The sequence below is a fragment of the Cupressus sempervirens genome, chromosome 2 (assembly GCF_028749045.1).
Source record: "Cupressus sempervirens isolate cs-2001-9-10 chromosome 2, ASM2874904v1, whole genome shotgun sequence".
Taxonomy (NCBI): domain Eukaryota; kingdom Viridiplantae; phylum Streptophyta; class Pinopsida; order Cupressales; family Cupressaceae; genus Cupressus; species Cupressus sempervirens.
Genome location: NC_143119.1, coordinates 485,115,574 through 485,138,262, shown reverse-complemented (window position 1 = coordinate 485,138,262; position 22,689 = coordinate 485,115,574). Strand labels below are relative to the sequence as shown.

Here is a 22,689-nt window from a genome sequence, read left to right as displayed (position 1 = left end):
TTTTGTAAAGAAAAACGACACATTTGTTCAAGCAGCACATATGTTTAGCAGAACTGCACATATATGAAGCAAAACCGCACATTAAAACGATGCATAGGTTAAGCAGGGCTGCACATTTATGCAAATGGCTTAGCAGAGATGGGTGTTTGTAGGGCTGCGCAAATGCTTAGTATAACTGCGCATAGGTGCAGTGTACTTGCGCATTTGTTCCATAGGAGTCAAAAAAATATAATGGATGCTATGAATTGAATTCCCAGTATAGGTTTGAGCAGAGATGAGGATTTCCAACATCTCCTGGGCTGACTCACCAGGTTGGGAACCTCACTGCCATTCCTCCTCCAGGGATTCAAGTCCTAGCATGAATTTCCATCTTCAAACATACAGGAAAGAAAAACACTCGGAGCATGGTAACACAATCACCCAAAAAGGACAAATGCAACATCCAGAGATTTTAAAACATTCCAAAGATAAAAGCAAGCAGCCAAATATATACACATCCTTGATTGTTTTCATTATCTATTTGTGTGAAAATATGAACAGATTTAGAATCCACTTTTTTTTCCTGTGCAAGGGTGCTAAAGATGTCCCTGTGTGTGTGTGTAGCCTCGAGTCTCCCCAAGCCTACAATTAGTCTAATTTCCTCTCCCTCGCAGTTCTCCCTCGCAGTTCTCCCAATTTCCTTTGTGCAAGTTTTCTCAATAGTTTGGACTATAGTTTTGGCATAAAATTTTGTGTATTTTTCTTGCCAGGAACACCCTATTTTATAGAGAGAAAATTATAGATGCAAATAGTTTTGTCTGTTGCAACCGGCCATTTGATAATGTTTGATTTAATAAATGAATTCATTTGTTTATGTTTTGAAAATTGTTTAATATTTTCCAATTGTTTCAAGTTACCAAGATGTACAAGGAGTTTTAGTTCCAAAGATGTCTCCTGGTGTATTGGTTGAATTGTGTCATCTCACTTCAAAGGTCAGGGGTTTGAATCTCGTGACCCTTTTGCTACTCTTAGTCTTTAAAAATCTTGCTATGTTATGAGTTCAAAAATTTATTCCTTAAAGGGACTCTTGAAGAGTTATGTAGGTGAGTTGGTTGCAGGTGAGATCGAAAGGTGGAAGGTTTGGAGTTCGAATCTCTAAAACATTTCTTTATATCTGTTTTATTTATCCCCTTTTTACTTTTTTTGTTATAAAGATTGCAGATTTAATTATGCAAGAGATTACATCCAAGCAATAGCATACATACAAGTACAGATATATTTATTTGAGGCTGAGCATATATGTGTGCACCCATATATACTCGGATAAATATATATTTAGACATAAACTAAAATCTACGTTACCGATTCGGATGCGGATTCCGAAGCGGATTCCGGAAGCGGATACGGGATGCGGGGATTTTTTTTTTTTTTTGGATGCGGATGCGGGAGGAAACGTGTATATATATATATATATATGCAAAGAAATGCAAGAAATATCAAATATACTAATATATGTCTATATATATTAATATATAACAACTGAGATGAGTATTTAGTATTGAAGACCCAGTAAAGACATACAGTCTGCGTGAATACTTTTGGTCAAAGATTTTGATTAGCAGCAAATATTAAGAATCATACATCATAAACAAAGTTGTATCTACATACTGTTTAATAATCAAATATTCTAGGCACTAGCAATATCAAAGTTTGGCATTTAAAGAAAACATATATGTATATATATAACAAAGATAAGCAGCGTGTAAATAACATGAATGCTGGAAAGATAAATAACATGAATGAGTTTTACACTTTTCATGCAGCTGGGCCCGTGGATGCTCTTGGATGCTTCTGGAAGCTCTGTGGATGCTGGCCGGAAGCCACCTGTAGGCTCCCGGATGCGTCTGGAAGCTGGATACTGGCTTCCAAACGCATCCGGGAGCCTGCAGGTGGCTTCCGGCCAGCATCCACAAGGCTTCCAGAAGCATCCCGCATCCGTCCGCATCTGATGCGGAAGCCTCTGCATTTCCAGACGAATCGGTATCCTAGACTAAAATTCACAACAGGGATGCAAGTAGAACATTTTTAAACCAAACAAGAATAGAAAATCCCAAGATCCCAATTTGGGTAATTGACTCTTGTAATAGGACTTCTAGGCTCAAGGTGCCTATATGCATCATGGCTCCATCTCTGGATCAATAGATATTATAGAGGCTTTTAGTACCTTTTCGTGCACACACTTGCATCACGTACCAGTGCACATTCATATCTACAAATAATACCATGATATATCAGACAATAGTACAAGCATTACATGGGTTAGCAGGGTTAGAAATCCATGAAATCCATAATCCACATATGAAAGTATATAAAGTATATCATAAGAAATGTATCCAAAAACACATCATGTAAAGTAACATCACACCTCCTATCACTATCATAAAGCATAAATCTAGTATCTCATAATAAGACTCAAATCAAGTCGCTAGGGTGGCACTACACTTCTTGATGAGGTAGTGTGATACCTTTGACAGGTGGGCCCAAGGATTGAGATCTCATGATATCTAAAAGAGAGCATCTACAACAAGGACATACAATGCTGGTAATGCCTTGCCTTATAAATCTTTGGAGAGTGATTGGTTTAGACGTTTCACCATTCATATCAATCACCGTGGAAGAATTTAAAAAAAAAATCTCAATCCAATAATAAAAGTATGTAGGGAATCCAAGTGCCTTCAGCATACCAACCACAAATGGCCATTCTATCCAGTCATAAGCTTTCTCAGAGTTCAGAAGAACAATAGCAGAATTTTTACCCAGTTCTTTTGCCCAATGAAGTGCTTCCCAATTTGTGATTTAGTTTTCAAGGATGTACCTGTCCTTAATAAAGTCAGTTTGTGTGACAAAGAAAACTTCATTTAGAAGGCCTGCTATCCTTCTAGCAAGGAGCTTAGCAAGAATCTTATAAGACAAATTGAAGAGTTATGGGTCTCCAATCTCTTGCTTGAGACTTGTCTTCACTCTTGGGAATCAACTTAATGACTCCTCTATTAATTTTCTCCCCTAATGTTCCTTTCTCATAGGCTTCATTGCATAAATTCAAGAGATCATAATAAATCCAGTCGATGTTTTCCTTGTAGAACTCAGCTGGAAGACCATTTAACCCTGGAGACTTGTCATTAGCCATGTCTCTTACAACAGCTTTAATCTCATCAATAGAAATTTCATTTTTCAAAGCTTTCTCCCATACCTCAGGAACTATTTTGGGAATTGGTCTCAAGCAATCTTTAAGGCTATCTTTGTTATGTTCATTATTTTATGAGGAGAACAGGTTCTGATAATATTTGATAAAAATGTTTTTAATCTCTTCTAGGTTTTTCCGAGTCCCAATTCTCCATATATTTCTTCAAATAGCTCCCTTTTCTGTTTTGATCTCGTCAGATTAAAAAATATTTCGATCCTTAATCTCCTTCATGCAGCCATTTTATTTTTGCTGTTATTCTTTGTCCTCGGAATCTGTAATTTTGGATTTTTCTTAATTCCATCTATAAGTTAAGGCCAATTCTTCTATTATGTTGCTAGATTTATTCTGCCTTTGCAGGGTGTTTTCCGACTCATTAAGTTTGGATTTTAGAAAAGCTTCTTCTTTATTATTGTCATTGGCTCTTGTTTTACCCACAATTTGAAAAAGATTCTTCCATAAATTTGTGAGAATGCTCTAATGCTCTTTGTGATTCATATTAGATGGTGGTTCAATAACACAACATTACAATAATGGAATACAGTCTTATTAATGAACCAACAGCTGTGCACACTAAACTGATGACATATTTCTCCAACTTCAACTAAAGAGAGCATACCATGATTGAAGTGCAGATTGGGGAGTTACCATGCAGTCCCGCGGTTACTGTGAAAAGGTTCTATGGTATCCGGCTGTGACAGGAATGTCCTCCAGTATTCATGTCCGGACTTCTGGTGTTATGTAATGTTCCTCAGTGTGTGTAATCCGGCTGTGATTCTATTCCTGTCCTGCTTCCAGCTTCACTGCTTCAGCGTGCGTGGGTGTAAGACTCCATGGAATAGGTAAGAGGGAGACCCTGTGATGTCTTGTTGCTGCTCTGTACAGAACCAGTGCTAGTCACATCTCTACAGACACCTGAACTCTGTATGTTATACCTGGGAGTGATTATGATCTGCCAATGTTTAATGTGACTGCAGACTTTCCAATTCCGTGCACTATATCTGTTATTACCTCTGTCTGTTATTACTGACTGATGCATTCACGTGCAGAACCCACTATGGAAGAAAACGTTGGTATTGACCAGATAGTAATATCTGGTACGTTTCCTTTACTGTAGCTGCCGCTTAAAACAATGTCATCCAACTAGCTGAGAGTGTAGTGTACTTACGTAGGAGACTTCTGCTATTGCTGTGGGTGGTTGATCTCACTCCTTTTGCCATCCCAACTCCAAGTGCCAACAATATTCTGTGTATTGCCAAACTCTATCAACTTCAGTCCCTAATCAGTCATGGAACTATGATCTCTTGAAGTTCAAAATGTTAAATCAGTCCTTAGTTCTGAAACACAATGTGAAAGCCAGGTTGTGTCCAACTCCACCTTTTTCTCAAGGGTTTTTGTCCTCAAGAAATAACCAAGTCACATTAAAGCAACCTTTCTGGAATTTCCAATAACATAACTTTTCGTGTATTTGTTGTGTGAATCCCAATGCAAAAGGCTTCCTTTTATCACCTCGAAGTGTGGGGAGATACAAACAACTGAACAATGTGGGATAAAAGACTATTTCGTCTTTTAGTCACTTAAGTCAATTTGTCCTAAGTGACTTTAAATAATAAAGTACTTTATTTTTCAATCCAATAAAATAGAGTGACTAAAACCTTAGGATTTTCCCATTTAAATCTCCTCAACTGAAACCCAAACTCCTGTGACTGGCTGGCATCTTAAAACATATGCCGTTAGCCTATTCGGATGGAAAGATAGACCAACTATACGCCATTAAGGCTAGCATGGAGAAGGGGACATTACAAAATGGGAAGACTGAGGAGTTAGCATACACTCTGTCAAGTCTGTAGTAGACTCTCTGCTTTCTCATTTGGTTGTTTGACCAGTTAAACTAGATATCAGAAAATAAATATTTCTTTTTACTAATAGGATCAATGAGATTCAATCTCCTTTTAAACTTGGTCCAGAAGAATAATTCAGTTCATTTTTAGCACTTTTGATTCCCCCACATTTATCCTGTCCTGCTCCCACCATATAAAAGTCACCAGCAACTATCCAATGAGCCTTTGGAAGAGCCATGGCTAGCCAATCTGACAATGCAGCTCTCTCTATAATAATTGGTGTTAATTCTCTAACTGTGATAAAATAATTTTTTGATTTCTCTGATCGAGCAGATCTGGAAAGCATGTTTCTTCTTTATAAAATTGTTTTGTTTGCAATTGATCCCTTTTAGGCAAGTTGGCAATCTCTAAATAGATGACTAAATGCATTTTGTAACCGAACTAATTTGAATTAAAAGGTTGCATTTCCAAACAGGGCTGACCTAGGCAAGGGGGCTTGTTTGTGAAAGGACAAGTCCCTTGGGTCTATTATAAGGGGAGGTAAGGTTTTGGATAGAAAACATACAATACAATTTCAAGTCTGCTCCTAGCAATCTGCCCTCAGAGATTTCTTGCATAGATATATAACAATTTACAGATTTAATTCAAACCTTCCTAGATCAATCATATTGAGTCCAAAATATCTGAAGATTAGTTGCTACATAAGGAAGTACTTTATCAGCATTATTATTAGAATTTGCATAAAATTTACATGGTATCAGAGCTTTGACAGTCGAACCTTGGCTTTGCAAATTGATAATCAAATTTAAAATATATCTAGCAACATCCTTCTACCTACAATGGCCAATGCAATCAGACCTGAAAAATAGGTTTGATGGAAAAGACCACTTCATTGCATGGAAATTCAGAATTATGATGGCTCATGAAGAAAATGATGTAACACAATTTGTTGATAAGGAATCCAAGCAACCTGATGCTGATCCTTATAAAACTAATTGGATCAAAGGAAACATGAAAACCATGAAAATCATATTAGATGGAGTTAAAAATGAAATAGTACCTATGCTAATGAAACATCAGACAATATTCAATATGATGAGTGCATTAATAAATGCTTATGAGGTTAATAATGCAACTAGAACCCTTTCACTAAAAAGGCAACTAAATCATATAAAAATAAGGAAGGTAGAATCTATGAACTCATACTTCCTAGGGGGGGCTAGTCTAAGAGATGAACTTACAAGCATTGGGTACATAATTGATGATTAATAACTAACATTAATGGCAATAGATGGAGTACCAGATTCATTGGAAATATTTTCACCATGAGTAAGTGCTAGAGACAAACTTCCAGACTTCAACAGACTTAAAAGAGATTGCCTTCAAGAAGAATCTAGGCAACTCAAGAAAGGAAAGAAATTGAAAATTGAAGATTAAGAACTTCATGTTCTTAACAGAAATTCCTACAAATGTAAGAAGAAACACTTCAAGAAGAAGAAGGCTTATCAAAGAAATGACAAACCTAAGAGAGATTTATCCAAAGTCAAATGCTTTAAATGTGAGAGACTTGGACACTATAAAGCAAATTGCCCAGAGAATACAAAGCAACAAATAAATTGTACAAACATTACTAAGAACAAGGAAAATTATGATCCTGATAACTATGTAATGTATTCAACACTATCAAATCAAGTATCAAGCAAATCATGGGTAATTGATAGTGGATCATCTTGTCACATTACATGATACAAATAAGTACTAGACTCAATATTAGAAGACTTAGATTCATCTACCACCAATGAATCTGATTCATCTACCACCAATGAATCTGATTTAGCTGAAAGATTCATCCCTTTCTCCATAGTTGTAGATGCTGGTTTGGAATCATGCATCTAAAATTCGTTCATCAGACTTTTGATATACTTTGATTGAGAAATGAAGATGTAGCTATTTGTCTACCGAACCTCTATACCAAGACAATAATGAAGCCTCAAATCTGTCATATCAAAAGTTTGGCACGAATTTTGTTTGGTTTACTTGATCAAACGTGCCCCATTCCTGGTAATAATGATATAGTCAACATAGATGACAAGAATAATAATCTCACCACTAGCATGCTTGACATACATATTAGAATCGGGACTCTGCTGAAACTCTTGATCAATTAAATACTTATCAATCTTGATGTAGCATGCTCGAGGACCCCATTTGAGGCCATAAAAATCTTCTACCAATTTGCAAACTTGGTGTTCTTTACCTACAACTTGAAAGCTTGGAGGGTGTGTCATGTAGACCTCTTCCTGTAAATCACCATTGAAATTACCCTTGATGTCCATCTGATGGATACGGCATCAAAACTGAGTTGAAAGGATGAGGAAAAGATGAATGGTACTCATGTGGGTAGTGCGAGAAAATGTCTCCTCATAGTCATCGATGCCCTTCTTTTGTAAAAAACCTTTAGCTACTAACCATGCTGTGTACTTATCAAGTGTGCTATGAACCTTATATTTTACCTTATACACCCGTTTGTTGCCAATAGGCTTTCTCTTGGGTGGAAATATGACAACACCCAAGTGTTGTTTTTCATGAGGTTCAAATGTATAGCTCCCATGGCTTGTTCCCACTTTGGTATGCCTTTAGCCTTTAAATATGTTTGAGGCTCAAAAATATGTCAATATTCACCATGAGATAAAAGATAACTGTCATAAGCTGCTTGCTCTTATTTCGAGAAAAATCTACCCTCCACAAGCTCACCATCATGAAAATCACTAATGGTCTTGGTGCACCGCTAAGGTCGGAGAGTAGAAGAACCAACATCCACTGTAGGAGGAACAACATCAGATAGAATCTTTGGATGTGGAGCCTAAATGTCTTGCAGAAGGGTGGGTGGAATAATGGCACATGTATCCCTTCGATTAGGTTAACCGAATGGGAAACAATCATCCGAATGTGTAGCCTATGGAGGCTGATCCTCAGGGCTCAAAATTGGAGAAGGCTGAAATGGACCCCGTTTTTCATCAAACACATCTCAACTGAATATGAGACGATTGATACCAATGTTAATCAGTTGATAAGTGTTAATCATTGTAGCTTCGGTCAGATATAAGGGTGATTGATCTGATTATACATATAAGTTGCTATGCTTAATAATCATCATAAATCTTTGAAGTTAAATCTAAGTTACCGATTCGGATGCGGATTCCGAAGCGGATTCCGGAAGCGGATACGGGATGCGGGGATTTTTTTTTTTTTTTGGATGCGGATGCGGGAGGAAACGTGTATATATATATATATATATGCAAAGAAATGCAAGAAATATCAAATATACTAATATATGTCTATATATATTAATATATAACAACTGAGATGAGTATTTAGTATTGAAGACCCAGTAAAGACATACAGTCTGCGTGAATACTTTTGGTCAAGGATTTTGATTAGCAGCAAATATTAAGAATAATACATCATAAACAAAGTTGTATCTACATACTGTTTAATAATCAAATATTCTAGGCACTAGCAATATCAAAGTTTGGCATTTAAAGAAAACATATATGTATATATATAACAAAGATAAGCAGCGTGTAAATAACATGAATGCTGGAAAGATAAATAACATGAATGAGTTTTACACTTTTCATGCAGCTGGGCCCGTGGATGCTCTTGGATGCTTCTGGAAGCTCTGTGGATGCTGGCCGGAAGCCACTTGCAGGCTCCCGGATGCGTCTGGAAGCTGGATACTGGCTTCTAAACGCATCCGGGAGCCTGCAGGTGGCTTCCGGCCAGCATCCACAAGGCTTCCAGAAGCATCCCGCATCCGTCCGCATCCGATGCGGAAGCCTCTGCATTTCCAGCCGAATCGGTATCCTAGAGTTAAATCAATCACCTTGATACCTAAATCAAAACTCAATGAAAAGTATACTGAAATCTGTATTTGCAGATTCTAAACATATTTATTCTTCTCTTGGCAAGATTGATAAATGATCTCAAAGATTGATAGAACATATCAAGTAATGATCGTTCATATTGAGCCTGTCTTAGATCGAGTTGTTATCTATCATATTACTTGCAGATTGGCGGGTTGGAGTATTTAATATTTGACCAAGTCTTGACAAATCAGATTAAGATGATAAGTAATACTTGTTTAAGTAATCCATGTCATGAATGGACATGAGACATGTAATAACCCCGACATCACTATAACTCGAAACACTTAGACTTCACCAATTTATCACACTAATCAGACAGTTTGGTATTTCATCAAACACTTGGCAAACATTCACAGTTATCCCTGAATAAATCATATTTTAAAATCCAAACATCAAACTAGAGAATGCAAGGAAATGCTTACCAACCATCAGATCAATTTGGTTTTGCAATTTTGCACATAGATGAATACCGAATATTGTTCTGCACTATGAACTTGCATCCACAAGAACTCTAATGGATAATCATCTATTAAATAAGTAGAGAGTGGGAAAACTCTAATAAAATATTAATCTCTACATATATATCTTGTGCTGAACATATTCCATCATTTATTTAAATTTCATAAGAACCTGGCAATCCACAATCAACGAGTGATTCTAACCTCTGTCCCAAATATGACCCTTGAAGCAGTAGACAATACCAATGCTGGTGCCCAAGTCTGCACATATGAAAACGATCCCAACAGCTAGGAACTTGAGCTTCCAATCTGCAATTTGAACGCCCGGTTTGCAACTTAAATCTCTCACCAGCATTCAGCCCAATGGCCTCCCGAGCATCTGAAAATATCAGGAGAAACTTTCAGACAATGGCGTCCAACATGAGCCAATGGATGTTTATGCATTGCAGGGTAAAACACCTCCAACAGACGTCCACACTGACAACCCCTAGATCTGCACAGGCAGCCTCCAGATTCAAATGCAATGTCCACAGATCTTGCCAACAGATGATGACAGGTTTCAGATGATAAAACACAGGCTCACATACAAATTGCAGACCTGCAATTCCAGTTGCAGGTGTCCCAAAAGTCCAAATGCTGCCCTTTTCTTGAGTATTGAAACCGCTTTTGTGCAATTTGATCTCCCATATGAGAATCGTAGGGCATACTAAGGCAATAACTCCTCCAATCCTCACAACTCAATCTCGAAATAAGAATTAACACAAACACTAATTCACTTCTGAATACAATAACCACAGATGAGAAGTTGAGACAGCTACTATACCTCTGCAGTAATTTGCACACGAATATCAGAGCATTTCTCCACAATACCTCAGCTGTGGAATCAACTCAAACCTCCAAACCCTTATATCTCAGCAATGACACAAACTTCAGAACCTCAGAATGCCACTAAGGCAACAAAAGAAAATAAATATTTAAGCGTCATTTTCCAATGAAATGAGCTCATATTTATAATCTCCAAATGCCCTTTTGTTTCCAAAATGTAACTTCACTTATGTAGCATCTCTAACACAACTTTATAACATTTAATACTTGGCTTAGGCATATAATTAATTAAATAAATGGCCCCTTCGCATGTTGACTCAACCCTCAAGTGAAATTATAAAGTTAAATTATAACTTTTTAATAAGCCATTTAATGATTTAATAATATTTTGACTACTAAAAACATAATAACTGCCAAAATACTCATCATTTAAATATGTCATCTGAAATAGGAGTCATTTATTATTTATCCATGTGACCAAATGCACTTTCCAAAAATAGAAAGGGTCCATCTCAATCAATTGGAATTGTGGAGAAGACAAGACCCTCCCAAGCCAAGCCACTGCCTCAAAAGATCCTCTATCCACAATAATTAGCCTACGAGGATCACAATAATAGGCTAATTTCTCAAACTCCAATGCTGGCAAAAAATGTCCCTTCATGACATGTCTTTTGGCAACAATATTTATTTCCACCCAATCATCCAAGAGAAGCATTCAAAATCAATAAATGCTTTCTTATCTTCAGATCGGTGGCTTTAGAATTGCAGTGAAATCTTGCATATAGATTTGAACATATACTTTCTTCGTTGCCTTAATAATTCAAGTTCATTCTTGATTCAATTTGATCATAGCTTGCAAATACAAATAGAAAACCAGGATTGTAAATCTGCAAACTTTAAACCTATATTAGTCTACTTAGAAGTTTAAATTACATTCACATGGTATAAAGCCTCACTACGGAAGATCCAAAGTTTAAACTTGAGAATCAGATTACTTACCTTATCTTGCAGTCACATTTCATTTTTCAAAATGTCAAACATAATCAGATCTGAGGATTGCTTTAAAGGTGCAAACAACTTCGCATCATGGAAGTTGCAAATCATGATTATACTAGAACAAAACAAGTTAGATTCATTAAAAGACAAAAAGACTGAGCTTGAGCATGAACCAGAAAAATCTCAATGGATTGAGAATAATGGAAAGGCCATGAAATTAATAGTAGATGTAGTTAGGGACCACATGGTACCCATATTGGCAAACTAGGAGACTACATACCTTATGTTCAAATCCCTTGAGAGCACATTTGAAATAAATAATGCTGGCAAAACCCTTGCACTAAAAAGCCCAATGAATCACATAAGCATGAACAAAGAGAATCAGTCAATGCATTCTTCATGAGAGCAACTGAGTTAAGGGGTCAACTGCCAATTGTTGGGTACACAATTGATAGAAAAGAGTTATCCCTAATAGTTTTCAGGTGGCCTACAAAATTCATGGGAGTCATTCGTATAAGGCATAAGCTAAGTTACCGGTTTGAGTTCAGATTTGCTGGTATGCCAAAATCTTGAAATGGGGTGTGGGTTTGTTTGTGTTTGTTGGTACAAAAACAAGGAATATATATATATGCAGCCAATAAAAATGAATTAAGATTAGAATGCCACATAGTATCATAAAAACAACAAAAACACTATGAACTTGAAATCTTAGCATCATATCTATTGTCAACACCAAACTATTAAAATAAAATTTTGTTCAAGTATCATTGTTTAGACTTTCAACAAAGAGAATCTTATGCTAAGTTTCAATCATCTAATGGATTATCTAAATCTTCATCAAAGGCATTGGTTGGTGTTGGAAGTCTTATTGGGAAGTGAGATACTTTAACTTCTTTTAAGCAAATCAAATGCATTCACCATTAACCCATCTCATATCTAAATCATCATTCATATAACCATAAATTGTAATGCTGAAATAGATTTAAGTATGCATCATAGCCACAAACATGAAAGTAACTAAACACATAACACACAAGATTTGGTTACTCATAAATCCTCCAAGGTGAAGGTAAAACTGGGGTGGGGATGACATTCACAAATCTTGGCTACTGCAGCAATAAAGTGTGTCTGTTAAGGCTACATTGTTTGACCACTTCTAGTGATCTACCTTATGAGGGGTCTACCCTATTAAGAGCTTACACAACTTATTCAGTCTACCTTGATTGAAGGATTTAAACTTACAACTAAGTAAGCACTCTGTTAGGAGATTTGAATAGGCCTGTTAAAACCACTCAGTTAAGAGATTTGCCTTGATACACTGGTTAGAATGCCTCAGTACACGATCTTTCTGTTAGCATTATGATGCTAGATTACGAATCTTCTCTTTTCAATTTTGGTTTTATCTCCTTATCTGATATACTCTATTCTGTCGTTCACTATTAGGTTGCTCTATTTGGTCTCTCTGCTTCTAACACACAAACACAACCTCCTTCGCTATCACTTAGTCTATCTTCACATCCTTACAGATTTAGGGTTTGGGTCCCTCCTTAAATAAACATCTGATGAAGGTTCTAGATCATAATCAACGATCTAGATTCATCCCTTTTACCGTTTAGTCGTTCCATTTTTTTTTTTGGTTACATTGCCTTCCTAGGGATTGATGTCCTCTAAAAAAATGCGTAATTACCTCCTTAGCTGTCTTCACAATCTATAAGTTAAGTGTAGAAGTTGGCCAAAATTGTTTACATAAGTGTTTGTGCCATCACAAACACATATGTCAAAACTAGTTTACTTGGCACTTGAGTATCTTGACGCTCGGTCCATATTGATATTCATGCCGTCCCTCGGCATTTGAATGCTCGACACATACTGTGTGACTCGGTATAAACTTATCTTGTTTTAGCTTGACATTCGCTATCTCACTCGGCATTTACTATCACTCGGTCCAAACTGGAATGCTCGACAACCTAAAACTTGCTCGGCTTGCACTTGAATATAAACAAGTCCATAATCATTCAGCCTTCATTGTGTGGCTTGGTCACAATGATGACCAACCAATTCTTCCTAGGAATGACTAAGGGCCCGTTTGGTTGGTGGCATAGGAATAGGGAGTTAGAATTGAAAATAGGAATGAGAATGGGGATTGAGAATGAGAATTAAAAATTGTAATTCTGGTCTTGTTGGGTTAACCCGAAATTTGATTGGGAATATGTCAATCCGGTGTTTGGTCATACAAAATTGAAATTGGAATAATAGAGAATAGGAATTTAATTTATTTAAATATTTTTTAAACAAAGAGTTATAATCATGAAAATGTTGCCATTGGAACAAATGATAGATTGATATATCATATTTAATTTTTTTTGAAATTGCCATGAATTTGAAATTTTCGAGAGGGTAGAAGCCTAGCTATAGAAATGCTTGCCGATTGTTAAATTTTTTTGATTGTTTGCCCTCTTTTCTTCATTAGTAAAGCCCTTTCTTTTTCTGAAACATCAATCTCCATTTGTAAAAAATGTATAGAGCTCATCTTACAGAATGACTCAATTTAATTCTCTATGTTTTGTAATGGCAGAATGGTGTTCAGTGGGAGGATTTCTGCTCCTAATTGTAGCCTCTAATTCTTCATCGGAAATTCTCCTTCTTAGATTAATATTGATGGGTCTTTCCACACAAATACGACTCGAATATTTGGGCAAGCTGTGGAAGAGATCTTTGTCAAATCTGATGATCATCTTGATGTTTTCCATCATGTCTTGTTCCTCAAAGCACAATAACAGATCTGATTTATAAGCTGAAAAGTCCCAATGTGGAAGAAAATCTGTTGAAACTGACATTTTGCTGGAAAATGCAGCAGCTATATTATCATCAGAGGAAGAGGAAGCTGATGTTGTCTCTTCCCAATCTTGAAACATTCGTATGTATAATTTTCTAAGAAAACTTTGTCGACAACAAGTAGGGGTTCTTAACAGATTTACAAAAGCAAGTGCGGTAAAAGCAAATGGGACATTGGCTGATCATCTTCATGGGAGTCCAGGAATAGCGTATTTGTGCTTAGGCCGGCTAAATCAGTAGATTGCCATGGGTTTCAATGAACACAGACTTGGGTTTCAACTGTTACTGCCCTCCCATGGCCTTTGATCGCTCCACCATGGATTCAAAAAATATTAATTTTGGAAAAGTCAGATTGAGAATAGGAATAGCCCATTCCAATAATAGGGGTTTTTGGGAATGGATAAAAGCTCATTTTGGAGCTAAAATGAGAATATGTATTCCTATTCCCCATTCCAATTCCACACACCATACAACAAATAAATATCATACTCTAATTTTCAATTACTATTCTGGTTGTATTCCGGCAACCAAACGGGCCCTAAGTGTTTAACACTAATAAGCAACATGGCTTAGAGATCAATAGTTGGTTCACAAACATTGTCAATATTATTGGGATCAACTGCACTAATAACATTACTGCTTTCCAAGTTGTCCAATGCTTATTACTTTTTAATTGTACAAAGAGCTTGTTTGTTTGTAATTAACATCCTACTTGAAAAATGTTATATAAGTAGCTTGCAACCCCCTTCACCTACTGAAGATGTTATTTAATGTTTCAAATATGATTTATCAATATACAAAGCTTCCAAGTATTTGGGCAGGGGTCATTATCAGCAATTGGATATAAAAAGTTCACTGGAAGAAATCTTGAGGGCTAGTTTAATTTGATGTAACCAATATTTGAACTTGAGGAAATTTTGTTTTGTAATGTTAAAAATCTTTATTCAAATTCTGTAATAATTGTTTTCTGCACTAGATTATAGAATGTCCCGAATGGAATTGTACTTGGTTCGCACTCGGTCTACCTGGGTATTCCCTGGTTTAACCTAGAGGAACCAAGCTGCTTGGGCTTGAACTCAAGTGGAACCCAAAATGGAACCAGGACCGGGACAAAGAACTAGTTTCAAATTGGCCTAGTTTGAAGGGCCAAGGAGAGAATTGGGTAACTAAGGGCAAAAGTGCAAAATCAAAACTTCATAAATTGGATCGGGTAAGACTTGACTGCCTTAAAGAAGAAGCTAGACAACTATCAAAAGGAAATAAACAAAAACCTATAGATGAGGATATTCATGTCCTAAACACAAATTCACATAAGAAAGGAAAGAAGAAGAACTTCAAAAGGAAAATAAATTTTAACGGAAAGGGTTCATCCAAGTAGAGAAGAGATGTCTCTCAAGTTAAATGCTTTAGATGTGATCAATATGGACTCTATCCTGTCAAATTCCTTGATAGGTCAAAGAAACAAGCATCTTACGGTAAAGTTGGAAAAAAAAACACAGAAGATGATTCTGAGAAGTTCTTGTTCTACTCAATACTATCAAATCATGTATCAAACAAATGCAACACTTGGGTGATTGATAGTGGGTCATCAAGACATATCACTAGATTCCGAGAACATCTAGATATTATGGTGGAAGAAATTGATGAAGAAGTAACCATTGGGGATGATTCTGCACATCTTGTAAAAAGGGTGGGAACTTGTACCATTAAATTGGAATCAGGTATCACTATTCAACTAAAATATGTACTATTTGCTCCTGGAATTAAGAGAAATCTAGTATCAATATGAGCCCTAGAAGATAATGGATAGGGTCACCTTCATAGATGGAAAAGTTCTTGCATGGCCAAAGAACTCTACATATAGGAAAGCTAAAAACATAGGTATAAGATAGAGATACCTATACAAACTTTGTATTGAGTCAAAACAAGCACTCATTCATAAAACTTCTTACTTAAATGAGATCTAGTACCCAAGATTAGGGCATATTCACTTTCGCACCCTAACCTCCATGGAAGAATTGGTAACAAGACTGCCCAAACTAAATACAACTCATAGTGTGACATGTAAAGCTTGTGCCTTGGGGAAAAACACTAAGGGATCTTTTCAAAATAGTTTGAGCAGAACTAAAAATATATTGGAATCAGTCAACTCTGACCTATGTGGACCCGTGTCTACCCCTTCCACGGGAGGTTCCCTATATAATGTAATTTTTGTAGACAACTTCTCCAGAATGACCTGGATCTACTTCCTTAAGTGCAAAGAGTCGGAAGAGACCTTAGAAGGTTCAAGGAGTTCAAAGCCCTAACATAAAACTCTTCTAGAAAGAAAATTGAAACATTGAGAACAGACAATGGAAAATAATACACTTCAAAAATCTTTAAAGAATTGTGTTACCATCAAGATTAAGAGGGAGTTCATTGTATCCTATAATCCTAAACAAATGGGGTAATTGAGAAGAAAATAGAACTATTGTGGAGGTTGCAAAATCGATGATGTATGACCAAACCCTAAATACCTCATTTTGGGTAGAAGCATCTAGAATAACATTTACATCCAAAATAGATGCCCCCATTCACACCTTCATAACAAAACCCCTGAAGAGGCTTTTACTAGTCTAGAACCTAACATAAGCCTTCTAAGGATATTTGGTTGCCTTGTGTATTTTCATATGCCTAAAGAGAAAAAGTCAAAACTAGAACCTTCAGGGAGAAAAGGAATTTTTGTAGGCTACAGTGAAACCTCAAAAGCCTATAGGATCTACTTACTTGGACAAAGTCAAGTAGAACTTGGTAGAGATGTCATATTTGAGGAAGCCATTGCCTACAAAAGGGCAAAGAGTTCAAATGAGCTAGAAAGTCAGGGATCAACTAACAACATGGAGGAAGACTCTACTCCTAAGATTCAGAGGGAGTACCCAGATGAAACCTTAAATGAAAATCAAACTTATCCTGAGAATCATAGGGAGCATCAAGAGGAAAATCAAATCATTAACAATAAGAAAATACCACTTTGGGTTAGAAAAATTGTTGAGGAAGCTGAAACTTTGCTGCACCTAAAGGAACCTTCAGAGAAAGTAAGAGGCCTAACAAATTCTCAAGCTATGTGGAATAAATGAGCGAAATCATGAAATCAGAACCTACTAGTATAACAAAAGCTTTCAAATATCAAGTATGGAAAGATGAAATGATAGAAGAGTACCAATTCGTTTTGAAAAATGATGTATGGGATATAGTACCTAGGATAAAGAGAAATCAGTCGGCTCTTCCAAATGGCTCTTCAAAATTAAACATGATGTAGATGGTAATATAGAGAAACACAAAACACATTTTGTTGCTAGAGGGTCTCTCAAAGGGAAGGAATTGATTCTGAATAGTCATTTGCACCTGTTGCCAAATACACTTCTATTATAGCAATCATAGCTATTGTAGCAACTAAGGCTGGAAGATGCACCCAATAGATGTGAAAATTGCATTCTTGAATGGGACTTTCGAAGAAGTCTATTTAAAACAGCCTGAAAGTTTTGTGATTCATTATGCAGCTTTGCATGTATGCAAATTAAAGAAAGTCCTATAGGGACTTAAATAGGCTCCCCAAGCTTGGTATGAAAGCATTGACAACTATCTTGTGGGACTAGGTTTTTCAAAGAACGATGCAGATCCAAATCTCTATTTCAAAATTATTAAAGGTAATATGTTGATACTAATCCTATATGTTGATGACCTGCTAATTATAGGAGATCACCTTATTGTTCAATTTAAAAGGGACTTGGCCATAGAATTTGAATATGAAGGACTTGGGTATTGTACACTACTTCGTAGGTTTGAAAGTTTGGAGAAATCTAATGGTATTCTGCTAAATCAAGGAAAATACACTATTGATATTCTAAAAATATTTGGGATGTTAAATGGTAGACTGATGTCCACACCCATGGAAACCAACTTACATAAGTTAAAAGAGGTAGCAGCAAAATCCAGATTTGCAAATCCTACTTTTTATAGACATATTATCAGATCATTGATGTACTTGGTTAACACACGACCTGACATTTTCTATGAGTGAATACTTTGAGTCAATTTATGTGTAAACCACAGGAGCTACACCTCGTTGTGGCAAACCATATATTGAGGTACTTACAATATACTATTGGATATGGTCTCAAATATAGGAAAGTCGACCTAGATCTACATGGATACTCTAATTCGGATTGAGCTGGAAGTGTGACTAATCGAAAAAGCACATCAGAATGTTGTTTTTGTTTGGGATCGACCATAATATCTTAGATAAGTAGGAAATAGTCTTTGGTAGCACAAAGTTCTACAGAGGCCAAATACTTTGCATCCTCAATGGGAGCCAAAGAGGTAGTATGGCTTCGAAAGTTGATTGTGGGACTATTTGGTGAGCCCTTGAAACCTACTACCATCCATTGCGACAATCAAAGTTGTAGTAAGCTCTCAGTGAGTCTAGTGTTCCATGATTGATCTAAGCATATAGAGATTCCATACCACTGTGTGAGAGATATGGTAGAAAGGAATGTGATCCGGTTGGAGTTAAAGTTGAACACTTAAAAAATAAACTTGGTATGGTTGAAATCTAATTTATTGAGACTAAGTCTCAAAATTTATATTTGTACTAATATATATATATATATATATATATATATATATATAAGATGTTTAATGTGTAAACTCTTTTATCATGTGTGGCTCTATGACTTTATGGGCCCCCTGTGTACATTATTGAAAGGTAATGTTCTTTTTGATAATATAGACTTGTATCTAACATTGTAAGGTGACGACTTTATAATATTTACTATCATGATGATCATGTGACTTGATATTCGTGTACATGTCATGATAGTTAGTATCTCTTGGACATTTTGATAAGATATCACGAGTCGTGATATCTGTTGCATATCATTATGTTCTTTATGAGATAATCATGGTGGATAGTGTGTGACGTGATGTCAGTGCACAGACCATAACTAGGATATAATAATGTAATGTGACTTGATGCTCTCTATATTCCTTGATATGAGTTAGGTGATATCTAAATTGATTTATACTTATTTATCTAAGAGGGAGTGTTAACATAGTAGCTTTGGTCAGATATTAGGGTGATTGATCTAATTATTTATATAAATTGCTATGCTTTATAATCATCATAAATCTTTGAAGTTAAATCAATCACCCTTATACCAAAATGCAATGACAAGTATACTAAAATCTATATTTGCAGATTCTAAACATATTTATTCTTCTCTTGGCAAGGTCAAGAAATGATCTCAAAGATTGATCCAACAGATCAAGTAATGATGTTCATATTGAGCCTGTCTTAGATCTAGTTATGATCTATCATATTACTTGCAGATCGATGACTTGGAGTATTTAATATTTGACCAAGTCTTGACAAATTGGATTAAGGTGATGACTAATGTTTGTGCAAGTAATCCATGCCATGAATTACTTGTGAACACCAATTTCGAGTCTTGGAATCTGTTTTGGTGTGAGTGGCATCTAGAATCCAAACACTAGTTGTAGAGCCAAAACCTTCAAATGACTAATTTTGTGCTTCTGTCCAGACCAAGCTTCTTTTGGGTTGATCTGTGTAATGACTTGTGTGGGAGACTGATTCAGAAGATAAATTGTTGTAAAGACTACCTCAACCCAAACTTCTTTGAAACATTTTTGTGCTGCAACATCGATCAACCATCTCAGTGATTATACGATTTTTGTGCTCAACGACACCATTTTGCTGTGGCATGTAAGGTGTAGTAAGCTAATGGTAGTTGATCACCAATGTATGCCTGAATTTGTCTTGATTTGACCCTGGTTGAGTAAAAAAAACTGATTTTGAGAAAAAAAAAACCCTAAGATGTGGAAGTTCAGATCAGGGTTCAATGACCAAAAAAATCAGAAAAGATTGCTCAGAATGCAATTTGCATAAAGCCCTAATTGCATTTCCCCGACAAGCACTGAGATACGTGGAAAAGTTGTAGAACTGTGCGCAAGCGACAAACTGAAAAACATAGGTATTTGATAGCCAAAGATCTCAAATAATGCTGAGAAAAGTGTGTGCATAGATCTGAAGAGGAACACAATTTTGAGTGGCAATTTTTAGCTGCTAAAACACATGGGTTGTGAGTTTTAAAATGTGAAAATTGTGTGTTATAGAAGCAAAACAATCTTCACGCAGGTTAGAAAATCGCTCAGCTCACGGGATGGAAAATGCAAAAAAATCACGTTGAAGGACAAAGCCACCTATATTAGAAACTTCTACATCAAAAAAATGTGAGCAACAGATGGAACAATCAAATGTTTGTTTTGCACAGGGCTGCTAAAAAAAAGAATACTGGTCTTTCTCAAACACGAGCAGTCACCAGAATAAACACCTTTGACGAATTTGGATGACAAACAAAAATTCAAATTTCAGATGACAAAGTGAATTCGCCCAGGAATATTTATCTTTGATACCACAAAACTCTAGAAACATGATGTATTATTAGCTATTCAATTGAATTTATAGAGTTTATAAAAGCTTATAATAAAAAAGCAATGTTGTGTAAATATACATGACTAACCAAAAACTAATTAAGACAACTCAAAAGAAGAGCCTTAATAACCATTTATTAAAACAATATAAGAGCTAGCTAAAAATAGCAAAGAGCTAAGGTACTAAAAATATTCTAATAAAATCATCCCATAAATGTTGCTTAACAACTAGTAGTAGACATGAATTATAAAGGTATATGTTTTATCAATAATTATCAATGTTCAACCATCCGTTGGGGACAAGGGGATGGGATTCAGGGACGAAGGGTCTAAGTTCGGGGTCAAAAGGGGAATGGCGGAAGTGGGTGGTGAGGGGTGGTGCTGATATACATATAATGCTAGGAAAACTATCTATGCACAAATGTATAAGAACTACGTTTCAAATGAAACTTTGGCAAATCAGTAAAGTAGCAATATTGCAAATACTAAAATTCTAAATAGGAATTGTATGTGTCAAATATGACTATTGATTATGCTTGATATTTAATGGAGACTAATACCGTATTCACCACTGATTATATGAAACCCTTAAAATTGAAATGAACTATATATGAAAATCGAATTGAATAATGATTTTTTTTGATAAACATTTCATTAGCATCACATGAATTGTAAACATGGAAACACCAACGTAGAAACCTTAGGTCTGAATTTTATTTATGTAATCAGCAATAATGTATGCAATAGCAGCTGCAAACCCTCGTAAATTGTTCAGATCAGGTTTGCAAACAATCTGAAAATGTGCTTCAATCAGCCAAAAATATATGCATATATCTTATTAGCTCGCAAAGACACACACACACACACACACACACACTTCTTAAATGTCCACAGACAAGATACTTCCAGAAGTCCTCGAGACACTCAGGGGACTCCTAGGTGTCCCCGAGACACTTAGGGGACTCCTGGCTGTCCTCAGCCATTCTGATGGTGATGGCAGGACAATAAGGGGCACCCTGTCCCTGTCCCCAAGTCCTTGAGACATCTCCATCACAGAAAAGTGGGGTGGGGATGGGGGATGCTCCCTATGTTTTGGCATCAGTTAGCCTTTGTACATTTATGCCTTCACTAAGGCTAGTAGGCATTGTTTTTCTTGCTATATTCAATAACTCGGTTGAGGACCATACATGGTGTTTCTTTGTGAGGATATGACTAAGCTGAAAAAGTAAGATGTCACATCTTTAGTTTTTGCATGTAGCTTTTGTTTTCTTTATTGCTACACTCATGGTTTCCCAACTTATACAACTCGATGAATGCATATATTTGTGCAATTGTAGTCAACTAGTTGTAGAACAAAAAATAAGGGTTTATGGTTTATCCATAAATATTTATACCATCAGTTTTCATATTTACGTTTATCCCTTAAATAAGATTAGTAGGTATTCTTTCTCGCTATACTCAATTACTTGGTTGAGGATTATACATTGTGTCTCATGATGAGGATGAAACTAAGCTAGAAAAATGAAATGTTGCATTTTCGGTTTTTGCATGTAACTTTGCTTTTCTCTTTCTGCTCTGATGCATTCCAAACTTATAAGGGCTTGAGAAGTACTTATATTTGTGCAATTGTGATTGAATAGGATGAGGGGAATTTAATACACTCTAGAGACTGTTTGTGAAGTTTGGAAGGAAAATTCACTTTTAGTTTTAATGGATTTCTTTTGTGGGAATATTTCTCTCGTAAAGCTTGGTATCATAATAAATTTAAATGCAAATTTGATCATTTGGTTTATATTAAGGTTATTGGGTTATTAATTTTTTAAACAAATATAACAAATTGTCAGCTTCAACAATTGACTCTTTTCTTTTTCTCTTGCAGGCCTTACAAAGTGTTGTCTTTAAGGAGGTATGGGTCCTCAAAGTCTTTGATATTTCTGTTCAATTCTTTGTGCTCATGATTCAATATTGCATATTTTGAACCAATTAAAATAATACTGTTTCTGATTTGTAGCTTATTTTTGCTAATCATAATTAGTTGGAGATGGGGAGAGCTATCTCCTTGGTTATTTAACCACGGAGCTACCTGTTCTCTTAGG

General features: G+C 36.0%; 1 protein-coding gene across 4 annotated transcripts in view; it reads left to right on the top strand.

The window, feature by feature from the left end:
* Positions 1 to 22,689, top strand: part of LOC149573136 (GPCR-type G protein COLD1-like) — a 181,395-nt gene that overhangs the window by 145,182 nt on the left and 13,524 nt on the right. For all 4 annotated transcript variants that reach the window (XM_089814319.1, XM_089814317.1, XM_089814316.1 and 1 more), the window contains one exon: positions 22,473 to 22,499. In XM_089814319.1, coding sequence (XP_089670445.1) covers positions 22,473 to 22,499 — 27 coding nt within the window. The remainder of the gene's footprint in view (positions 1 to 22,472; positions 22,500 to 22,689) is intronic.